A 12,530-nucleotide genomic window follows, 5' to 3' on the forward strand; every position below is an offset into this window, starting at 1 on the left:
AGCAATGCTCATAAAAGTTTGTTCTTTAAATGCTTCCTTTAAAAATGATAATGTATAATTTTTCAACATGTAAAGATGTAAAAGCTAGAGGTAAAAATATACAAATATGAAAAAATATACAATTTAAAATCTGCTATTACAGGATAGCTAACATGGTATTTGATTTTGCATGTTTAACTTAAAAAATATATTTTCAGGTAGCATGCCTGATATAAGGAACGCACTCAGCAAGGGAATAAAAAAAAGTCTTCTCAACTGTGTCTAATTGCCAAATATTTAAGACAAAAATCACAAGTTACTTGAAAATTTAGGCTGGAACAACTGCTCAACTTACTTCAAGCAGAATGCATTTGCTCTGCACTTCTAAAAACAAGGCCCAAAATATCTCAGATTGAGCATTTAAATATCTAGACACCCAAAATCAAACAAACTTTTTGAAAATTTATCAGAGAAATGGTAGGAAATTGTGCTATGAAGAGCATATAAAGTTGTCTTTAACAGGGCTCAGGCGATAGTTTAAAATCACAGACCAAGTGATGCAGATGACAAAATACGATGATTTCAACTGAATGCAAGCTCCTAAAATACAACAGCTTTCCTAAAATTTTTCCTCAGATATTCTCTATCTTCAGAACAAAAGTTTCTAAATTCATAATGCAAAACAGAAAATAAAAACATATGCTTGTGTTGTTAATAAGCCCTAGTTAGCTGCAACACTTCCTCCATAAACAGCTTTCATAAGCTTCCAGACAGACTTTTACACTTACAAAGGAATACTGAATGCAGATACCCATCATGCAAACAGACAGCCTGTTATGTAGGCACACACCTAGCCTGGTCCTGTGTGTATGTTCAAATCCGAGAGCTGAACGAGCACATAAAACGACTGCGAGCAAAGTAAGCCCATATTTGCGCATTGGTAATGAGTGTTTTTAGCCTTGCAAAAATTTGTGGATCTACTTTATGCAGCAGGATTTTAACTCAACACTTAACTTTATGTGGTAGGGAAAATGTGTAAAAAATTAAGCATTTTGGGGAACCAAAGCATGTGAGAAGTAGATTTTCATGCAAAAATCCACAGCAAACTGTGCTGGGTCCTTTTTGATCCGGAGAATGACAATGAATTCTGACTATGCCCTTAAGAAGGTCAGAGCCTCTAAAATCATCCAGTTCTTGGCAACAGTTTAATTATGGACTCTGGCCTTAAGTTTGGCACTAAAATATGAATACTTTACCCTGAGTTTTTTCTATATATTTTCCAGATCAACTCTTCTTTGACAGGGCTTGTCACATACATAAAATATAATATCCAAATACTAAACTTTAGGAAGACATTTCATCAAAGTTTTTTTCAAATTCTGAGACTCAAGCACAACAGATTTTACATTAGTTATGTTTTGAGAAGCACAGAAAAACACATGGCTTATAAACTAATCTCAGTTTTCAAGGAGATGTTTAACTTACCTGCCAGAAGTCAGCAACAGTAGCAGGGAGAGGGCCCTGGGTGGCAATATATGCTGGGTTTCGGGGGTCATGGTCCATCTGAAATAAGGAAAGAGAACACAGACTGGATTTGTTTGAAGGAAGATCCCTTGCTGTGTTAGAGACAGAAAGTATGCCAGGGTACTAACAAGTGACTTCCTGAAGGACTGTTTTGCCCCTCCATCCTTCATTGGCAAGCAAAGAATTTTATTTCTATTTATAAACTCAGAGGAGACCTTTTTCCACAAAAGACTGATGCTACCACATGAATATCAGCACACATGATGAGCAACAGCCTATGTCTTCAGTGTGCAGCGTAAGATCATTCATGGTGGTTGACAAAGGCATTTATTTGAGATCAGTACTCGTGGTTTCATAGCAACCTAGGAGCCATATGAAACATTTTTCTACACTGACTGTTAAGAATGCTCCACACAACTAAATATGTTCTCCATTTCCACCGTGCCAGTCAAGGGCACATGTAACTCAGAAAAAGCAAAAATGGGGAACAAATTCAGTTTCTGGCTTTTTCTGGTTAGCTGAGTTGTCTAAATGCATGGATTTGGCCTCAACAGAGGAAGTTCTGCTTAAAGGCCTTAATTATAGCATTTAATTCAAGGAGCAGAAAATTCACTGAGCAGAAAAAATAAAGAATCTAAGAAACAAAGCCATCAAGAGTAAATAGGATTAGTGTGTTACAATGAATGTTTTTGAAGTGATGGGTGGCTTTCTTGGTTCTAAATCATAGGAACCATTCTGCTGAAAAAGAAGATCTGCTGATGGGATTAAAAAACAAACAAACTCATTCTAAACCTGAACTGGGCAATACAAAACTTTGAACATAAAGAAAAAAGACCTGGTTCAGCTCCCAAATGTGTGGTTGTGACTCAGTGACACTGACAACAGCGAGAGTTAACTTATACCCATGTAGCTGAAGGCAAAATTTGTTTCAATACATGATTTTCTTCTATAAATAAAGATCTGAATAAGAATGAATGTGAGTCACATTTGCATTATCAGGAATCTACTGAATTTATTCATAGCCTATCAAAATTTTCAGTGATGGTACATGTCAGTGTAAAAGAAGGCACCTCATAATTATGTGCAACATAAAAGAGGGAAGAACCATAAAGAACAGATGTAAGTTATTCTAACAGAACAACAATATGATGAATGTTGCAAAAAGGAAGAAAACCCTTTTATGATTCTAATTTTCTGATGTATAATTAAACCAGACTTAATATTAAAATTCTCCATGACAACACAACACAGGTAAAATGAAGTCACTTGAAGCCATTTGGAATAAAAGCTTACACTTCTAATTCACCATGGTTATCAGAAACCTTGACCATAGTGTCTATAATACCATCATTTGATTCTGAGCTTCATTAAGATGCTCCTCTGATCAGCAAACAACTCTTCACAACAAGCAACTGCTCAAAACAAATTTCAACCTTGCCTTTTGACAAAAGCAATTTGATAGCAGGACATTTACTACTGCAGGTATTTTGACACTAGGAAAAAAGTCAAAAAGTAACTTTCTTCAGAAAGCAGTATTAGCAGAAAAAACTTAGGAACTATTTCAAAATGGGCAATGTTTTTTTTTTTCTTTCTTTTTGTTTTGTTTTGTTTTGCTTGTTTCCTTTCAGAATTGAGGCACCAAACTAAACACTGAAAGCAACAACAAATGCGATTAAGCAAAGTCAGGCTTAAAATTTATTTTGCTCTATGATGGATGAAATAATTTCTGTTGTTTTGTTTTGAATCCCACAGAGATCCATAGGATTTAATCATCTGCTTAAATGTTTTCCTGCACTATAACTAAAAATCTTAGCTTAGAAAAAGTGATCTGCACTGAGAAGGACTTAAAACTCCCCATAGAAACTGCTGTAAGCTGCATGTACATGAAAATGACATCACCTCACTATTCGTGAGCTCAAGAGCCTGACTTGGAAACATAACCAACAGTGAATACACCCAACTTTATAAAAATAATAGTTTACTTTGAATTTCTCCTTAAAATAAATTCTTTTGTACATATACATGCCAGAAAACAAAGGCAGAAGAAATCAAGGATGATGCAAATAGCGCTGTCATGGAAGAAATACTTCTCAACATTCAGCTGATAAATCAGGAATAGGACAATCTTGGCATTTCAGCATTAATCAACCTCTGTCACAAAGGTGCTGTTGGAACGTGGCAAACATTACAATAAGCACAGAGTAGTGAAGTGTATCAGCAGTTTAACAATAATTCAAAAGACAACTACAATTATTACATTCCAAGCACATTGTGTTGTGCAGAAAACAATCATGAGCAGAAACTCTTCTTGCTTGGAGCAAGTAGAAGGCAGCAGAAAGCCCTATCACACTATTAAATGATCTTTAACTAAACAACAGTAAGAGCAAAGATTAAACTAATTAAATTAAATTCCTGGTTTCATCAATTTTCTATTATATGTACTGTTTTAAGGCTGAGTATTTTGAGAAAAATGTAAAAAATCACTACTCTGGTCACATTCAAATTAACATGAGCAGGCGACAGCGAAGGACAGTTCTTCAATGTTTTTGTTATGTTCTTTTCTATTCTCTCAAGGTCACCAAGAACACCAACAGCATCTTAATCTATCAAAGTTAACAAAAGTTTGAATAAAGAAATAAAGTCAGTAATGGGTTTTAAACTAACTAATCAAGGATCAAGTAAAAAGCTTTTTTATGTCAGTAGTCATTACCTTCTTTCAAGAATCCCTGAGATCTCTCACTTCACCAAAATAAAGCAAAAAATGTATTCTCCAAGAAGAATAGAGAACACCAGGCTCCATACCATCAAGTATTATTAAAACAAAAATCAACTGTTTGTTAATATTTGACTTAGGAAAATTCTTCAGAAATCATCCTACTAGCAATTGCTTAAAAATAACAAGATTTTTCCCTTTATGTTTTATTATGTGCTTTTTATCAAAGAAAAAAATTCACATGAGTAACATTAGAACTGGGCGGAACAGCCATTTTTGGCAAGAAAAAAAGGTGCAATTATTACTTCAGTTTTATTATGGATGAATTCTCATTTTCTGCAGTGATACAACGAAGGCAAGCCTGGTGATAATGGTTCAATCTAGGTTTCCTTAATATTGTATTAAGGGGAAAAAGGGATCAAGGATTACTGCAACTGATCATGCAATTAACTGTGGTCATTTTGGTGGTCATTTCTGGTCATTTTGCCACTGTCAAAGATGGAAACAAACAGGATGAGCATTCATGTTCATTGTTGGAAAAGAAATACCACAGAAAATAATCCCTAACTATTAGATATGTTAGTATCTAATATAAAAACAAACAAACAAACAAACAAAACAACTAAAAATAACTAATAAAAACTTGTATTTTTCTATAGTAATTTTTTTTCTTTGTAATTATAGCTGTATCTTAAGGTAGGAAAATATGGGAAGAACACTATCACAATTAGTTGCAACTTTGTTAAATTAATACCAGACCACAGACCAAAACTACCCTATTTTTTCTTACAAGAGCTCTAATATCCAGTTGCTTTATTTTTGCATGGTTTCCCTGAAGACTCCTGAATTTTTGTGAGTTTTTACATAGACTTCCTAGCACTGCATGATTTCACTGATAATGCTGATGAAATACAGCAATATCAATACATACTGGGAGAAAATCCTGGTACATATAGATTCTTGTTAAGCAGTTTTGTGTCATTGTAAGCATTGAGTATCAATGACTATTTTGGACTCTCACATAAATGATCCATCGATTTATTCCTGCCCTTTACCTTCCCCATCAGCTTGTCCAATCCTTACTTGCCACAGAGAAAAATGCTCCCAGTTACACTGCATTTGCCTTGATCTAAATCTTCTGTGTCTGGCTGAAATATTCCTAAATCATATGAGAGCAGAACGAGATCCAGTGGACACTAAACACGATGGAAAGAAAGCTGAACTCTGATTAATTAATGCCTTAAGAATTTGTATGGATTCAAGGTACTGAGTAGTTTCCAGATTCAATGTGTTTATCATGCCAATAAAATCTACTTTCACGTATCTAATTAATGCACTCTATAGAGTATAGATAATCTATAAAAGTAAAAAAAAAAAAAAAAAAAAAAAAAGTTGTAAAACAAATTGTATCCAGCAGATACTGGTGAACTTTGTAATCACATTTCAGCATTAAAAAAAGGTAGACCAGTCCTCATTTTCATGTTTGAATTAAAATTTAAAACAATTTTTAAATCCTTCTTTTAAAACCCCTAATGGAATGAAAGAAGTAAATCTGGCTGTGAATGCCATTATGAATTTTGGAGTCTATTCTTGGTGATGAAATTTGTATGCTGTGTTTGAACAAACTGTCACGTTAATGACATTCCTCAGTCTGGTGTCTTCAATAATAAGCAAACTGAGTTTTTAAATGTAGTTGATGGGATTTTTTTTCTCTCTCAGACACCCTATGAGGAAAAACAGAATTCCCATTTACTTTCATGACCTCTGATTTAAAAGCAAAGATTGCACATTATTTACTACTGGATGATTTTCCTGAAATTTAATGAGGACTAAGTACAAATATGACAGATGTAATTATCACAGTTTTATTCTGCACAGTCAGGGTCTCCTTGTGCTGTAATTGCAAGCTTTTCATTCAGCTGCCGATAGCAGAGTTATTATCATAGTACTTTATGTTATTTCAGAGAGGAGGGAAACAGATTTCTACCCCACTTTTACCCTGCAAATTCTCCCAAGGACTCATTTTGCCTGGCCTGATGCTACATTGAAGTTAAATGGCTACAGGAAGAACTTGGACTAAATCTCTGCTGATTCTCCTCACCAACCTCCAGCTGTGGTGAGGCCATCAATCTAACCCCAGTTTTCACAATATATTGGAGGGAAAGGAGGTCTTGAGGGGGTAGCATTTTTTAAAAGGCAGGAACATGTGGGCAGGTGGCCAGCCCATTGTCTAGCGAGGGGATTTTTTTACTGTGTTCTGCTGCACTCATTTAGACTTAAGTTAAGGTTGAGTGAGCCCCAGCTGGAGGCTGGACCACTGACCCAGAAGCTGGAGATACCCTGCGACTTGTACGCGACTGGAAGCCTCCCTACCCGAAGCTCAAATATAATTACTTTATTTTACACTCTTCCCTTGCCAGACAGCTCACACGCGCAGGGAGGAGAAATCCTCTTCTCGTCAGTTCAGGCTGTACTGGTCCTCTGCTTTTAGTGCCCATCTTGCAGCCCACTACAACACTCGCTTCCAACCCAAAAACAGAAGCAACATCACCATATTGACATGGTAATTACTGAGGTTATTTAAGTTGAAAGGCAGCATTCTTAAAGAAAGAAATTGCAGGATTTTTTCAAGAGTGATTAAAGGCAGACTTGCTCACAAAGAAGTGGATCAAATGTGTGTGCTAACAGAAAATGTCTCAAATAAACCGCAGTAGTAACAGTAAGTATGTCCAGCTCAGGCTGCAGAAAATACTGCAGAATCAAGTGCCCAATATAATATTTCAGTAGGTATCTCAGGTTGTAAGCAGCTCATAAAGTCTCTATCACTCCTATATTCTACCTCACTGTTCACAAACAATTCCAGATTAACAAATACAATTACACTAACACTAACTTTAAGATATCTCATTTGTCTTGAAATGAAACAGTTTGCAGGGAGTCTTTCCAAACTATGAGCTTGCAAAGTAGTGATTTCCTCCTACCAACCTCCCACTGCATCACCTTCAGGAAACACACATTTTATCTATGGCTTCCAAAATAGTGAAATGACTATTGAGTTAGCACAAAACCATCTGGAGCATCTCTTTCCTTGGAATAACAGGTCGTCTACGTAAATGTTGGCTGTGGCACTCCTTCCCACACATCAGGATCCCTATCCTACCAAGAGGTAGAGGAGATCATAAGTTTCTCTTGGCAGTTTTCTATGGCTATGCAAGATCCTGAGTGTTCATCTTAACCCAGTGAAACACTTGTGCGCCCACTTATCTCTGAGTATACAAATACTGCCATAAGAGATAGGGAGACAACTAGAACTTTGCTTCATCACTGTGACTTATTTGGACAAAACTCTTGAGTATGAGAAAGCTATAAAAATGAAATATCTTCTAGTCTCGCAGAAGAAAATACCCTTGTGTGCTGGATGGAGTGGCAAGACTACAACTCCCTGTTAAAACATTACTTAAAAGCTGTGAAAGTGGAGATCCTCTCCCTTCACTACCACAGGGCATCCAGACAAAGCAAACTACTTCCCAGTTATGTCAATGGAATATCTTGGTCTTGCTTCTCCACCCACAACACTACCCGATCTCAAACTTTTCTCATCAGTGTAATTAAGGGAATAACTACAGTATAATCTAAAAATATAATTGCAACAGGCATATACACACATGCAAGCTTTCACCCCTTACCCATGCTAATCTGTGTATTAAAACCAGGATGTGTCCACAATAACTTTTGGGCAAGTTGCAGAAACCCATCCTGGTGTCTTTGGTAAAAACTCCTGCCATCTGTGCTGCTGCCAGTGTTGAACCTGGCTTAGCCCCATGTCTACAAATGCTGCAATTCCACTTCCTGTAGTCATGTGAATGACAACTGAGCTCTTAAAAGAATATGGTATCTTAATTACCGCATACACCTTGCACTTGCTATGAAACCTCTCAGATTTACTACCAAATTAAGGCTTGAACTCACCCAATATTCCTTGGAGCTCCAAGTTACTTTGATGATCTTCTAATCCTAGGGCCAGATAAGAGCTTGGTCTAGGCAGAGACAGACTTAAAAGTAGTCTAAAAACTGCATTAATCTTTGTGCATCTATCCTTGTTTTCTAAAATGACAGCTGGCAATCCCTGAAACATGCGGGTGCTTTGGTCTACCCTCTACCCTAAGCGAAAGACAAAAACATCCTGAAGATGCCTGTTGAGTTCTATGTGTTTTTAAACGTGTATTTATGTGAATAAAACATTTTTATATATTCAAGGAAATGAGGCTTTTGAACTCCACTGAAAGTAAAGACGATGAAGCTCACAGAACCGTTTATATATATATATATAACGATATATATATATGTATATATATATATATTTTTTTTCTGTTTTGGAAGAAGCATTCTCAACAACATTAGAAGGAAGGAAGCAGCCTGTAATTTCATGCTGTTGCAAATTGTCAGCTGCCTTGCCCACATGAATTGATTTAACTGGGGGAGTGATGCTCCCCAGGAAAATGAGACAGTAATGGCATACACAACCCGCTACAGTGAGAGCTAATTCTCCATCTTAAATTCTTTCTCACACAGTTTCCCTATAATAATTTAGATACTTAAGTAATGTGAAAAAGAACCAAGTGCAAAGTGACTCCCATACTTTTTCTCCCTCAAATGTTATCTTGACACTTCCATTGAGAAGCTAGGACAGGGCAATGCTACTGGCTCCATCATAGCTGTTTTGTTTCTAATAGTGGAGACCTCTTCTTGTCACTTTTCATTGACAAGAAAGGATCCATATTCAGTTTGCGTAGGGTGAGAAAGGGCAGCTGGGCCAGGCTGGAGTATTCAGAGGCAAAAACTGGGCAGACCTATTTTGCAGATTGAATGGACACATGAGTGGAGAGGGAACTTGTTCTTGCTGTTTCAAAAGCAAGCTCAGAGAAGAACCAGGAGAGCTACAGAAACATAGAGCTACACATCGGGAAGGCGGTAGATGAGGAAAGCTAAGAGGAAATGTCCAGAAATTCAGAAGCTCATGGAGCTCAGTTGTCTGCACCTGCATAAACCATTCCTCCTCTGACAGCAGTAGGACTAGGTAAAAAATGAGTGAAAAACAAGAAAGCTTTACCTCCTCAGAAAAGGAAAGCCATACTAAGGGTATATTGCTGAATTTTATGATCAGTAAATTACTAACATCAAGCACAGAAAACCTGACATTATTACGAGGTAGAAGAACGACCATCTAGTGACTATTTTCTTAGTACATAATCCTTAAGAGTATTGAACACATTTGTAGGATATTTCTTTCTCTTCAAAGAGAAAGTACACTGAGACATCAGTGTTGTGCGGCAGTGAGGTACCTCAAGTTATCATATTTTAACAACAGGGAAAGACAGGGACCGATTATTTGGATTATTTCTCTTAGGTTGTACTTACAATTGGGCTAGCATTAATGTAGTCTGAATTGTCGTGGCTATTTTCAGCTTTCAGACATATCCTGGAATGATCATCTGCAAAGGCAAAAATAAAGAGATGAAAGTTTCTATACAAATATTTTACTCATTGTAAGTTAAACAATGCAAAGTCAGATTAATGTGTTATTTCAAGACAGCTAAACAGTGTATATCGCAGACAGGATATTTCCTTCTGATTCCTAACCTAGCATAGCTTTGATGGAAACACCGAGTCAAAGCCTGACTCAGGAACAAAGCTCTATGATAGTTCGGAGGATGCGTAAGAGAAAGCATGTCTTCATTAGAGAAGGCCTTGTTAGTGTTAGGTCAGAGGTTGGACTAGGTGATCTTGGAGGTCTCTTCCAACCTAGACTATTCTGTGATTCTGTGATTCTACGAGATGCACCATAATATGGTGTTGTTCAGGGAGTTTAAGATTTAAACTAGGAAAATTACTAGGAAAAAAAAAAATAAACAGTATTACAGAAAACATTCCTGTGTTTGCAGGGTCATGGAAGAAGTAAGCTGATGGATTTAGTCCATCTGGTTTCTCTATAAAATGAACAGCCGGAACATCGAAGTACAATTTAGAGCTGGACAGAAAGTTAATGTGACCTGATCAAACACCATTGCTGTGTGGTGCTACATGTGATGTGAGGAGACAATATGACTTGGCGGTGCTCACAGGAGAGACAAAATCAGATAACAGCTACAAATAAAAGTATGATGGGAACACATACAGATGTTTCCGCGCTGTTAGTAATGTAGCCAGTTCAGGCACTACTAGTAAAGAAAACAGCAACTCTGGACGTAAAAGATTTACTCATGTTGTTTGTCCATCATCATGATTCTTTTACTGTGTTTTAGCTGGTATTTTACTGGTTCTTGTTCAGTTATGCTTAGAGTAGATATCGTTGCCCTTTAAATTCTTTAATCTTCAAACTCTAGCCCTTTTTTTAAATTTCAGGGTATATATAATGGATGGCATTTATTTGTCTGTATGTATTGAGTGACAATGCAGATGTCTGCATCTGTTCCAGTCATCTAGATTCACTTTTCGTTACGAGAAAAAAATATTTCTAGGTGATGAATCATCTCATCTTGATTTAGCTGTCTCAGGCCAGACAAATTACACACCAGAAGTTCCTTTTTCTTTCTTTTGACTACAGAGAGAAGACCAGACCACATACAGATAATTTATGCAAGAAATGTCTACATCTTTAAATACGAATTCCAAACAACTTGTATATGATACATAATCAGCATGGTTCACACATCTCAGCAAACCTACCCTGCACAGTGTAGTGTGGAGAGAAGTTGTGGAGCTGCCCTTCCAGTAATCTTCTACTTTGGGTGTTTCCAAGTTGAACATGGAAACTGATGTTTTGAGAGGATCTTTCCACCAGTTACTCAAAAAGCCAAAGTAAGGGTACATAAACATACCTTGACCCCTTTGTATCTTGTCTAGTGACCATCATGATACCATTCCTAATAGCAGAACTACAAGTTGGCTTTTGAAATTATTAAGTACTCTTATGTTAATAGTAAGTAACAATAAATGGGGTATCAAACATCGTAAGTAGTACACAGGAAAGTAAAGATGGGGTTTGAGCACTACTTATATTTATTCACCAGTAATCTCATGGCAGTTCAATATGTGAAAGGCAAATGTGAACAACATTCTTCTGGAATAAGACTAGAAGTGTAACAAATAAAGCATGACAAATAAATGAAGAACCATTCATTACTATTCACATAAAATTATTTCCTCTGGTGAGTTTTAAACAGAACATGAAGGTCAAGAAGATGAGAAAGGGAGCATGGTCATGGATACTGTTCACCTTTACTTTGGCACCACTGCCCCCAAAAAAATGAAACAGAACAATGAACATCTGGGATCTTGGGACTACCCAAGATTTTTTACGGGATGCTTTACAGTAAGCATTTTCACAGAGTGCTTGAGGAAGATCTACAGATCTGAAACAAGTTTCAAAATGTATAACCAAAAATGGCTATTGGAGATACACAGGTTAAATGCATAAAATCTCACCTCTCACATATCTTAGGCTAGGTAAGCTCTTAAGAACAGACGCATCCATTATACAGCAAAAGTGTTTGAACTAATCACCAAAGAAAATTCATGAGGTGTTTTCAAGTAATGGATGTGGGAGACATCAGGGACTATGACTCATTGGTATTTAGCAAACAGATGTTAGTGTGGTTCTCCAATAAAAAGTCAAGTATCAGATCTGTAATTTTGGAAATCTTTTCTTTTCTTAAACATAATATTTTATCCAGATTCCCCCCTTTTAGTGTACCTTATCATTATCTTGCTGTCTTGTAGGGTTTATCAGAGGGTGACACAAGTTAATGCTTTCATAGTAGTGAGACTTTGTACTTGCTTTCAGGAAAAAAAAAAAAAAAAGAAAAAAGAAAAAAACAAACAGGTGCAAAAAAGGTTGGGCATGTGTTTTCTGCATATAGCAAGAGTTTTCACCCATGTGTAGTTCAGTTGCAGCATTAAGTGTTCATATTGACAATGAACAGATTGTGCTTGTCTATGCCTGTTATCACCTCAAAGCTTCTAGGAACTAGCATAATAGCTCTCCAGAAACAGGCAGAAAAGGAAAAAAAAATACCACAGACACCCGTTTGCTAAGAATTACATTAACAATTAGCAATGTTAACATAAGCAATAAGCAACTATGGGGAAATGCCGAATGTACAAGGTTTTTTGTTTTTGTTTTGTCAATTACACTTTGATTATGTCACAGGCAATGAAAAAGGAGCTGGAAAATGAGGAGATACAAAGAGAAAGGAAGGGGATGAAAGAAAAGTAAGAAATATAAGATCAATCTAAAAAGCAAGCAAGAAAGATG

The 12,530-nt window shown here is 36.5% G+C and overlaps 1 protein-coding gene across 1 annotated transcript in view; it reads right to left on the minus strand.

Annotated features, from left to right (window-relative positions):
• Positions 1–12,530, minus strand: part of PTPRN2 (protein tyrosine phosphatase receptor type N2) — a gene marked incomplete at both ends in the record, with an annotated part of 643,308 nt that overhangs the window by 40,226 nt on the left and 590,552 nt on the right. Inside the window, 2 exons of the mRNA XM_084281525.1 lie at positions 1,465–1,542; positions 9,635–9,708. Coding sequence (XP_084137651.1) covers positions 1,465–1,542; positions 9,635–9,708 — 152 coding nt within the window. The remainder of the gene's footprint in view (positions 1–1,464; positions 1,543–9,634; positions 9,709–12,530) is intronic.

This window comes from Netta rufina, assembly GCF_964035555.1.
Source record: "Netta rufina genome assembly, chromosome: 2".
NCBI lineage: Eukaryota > Metazoa > Chordata > Aves > Anseriformes > Anatidae > Netta > Netta rufina.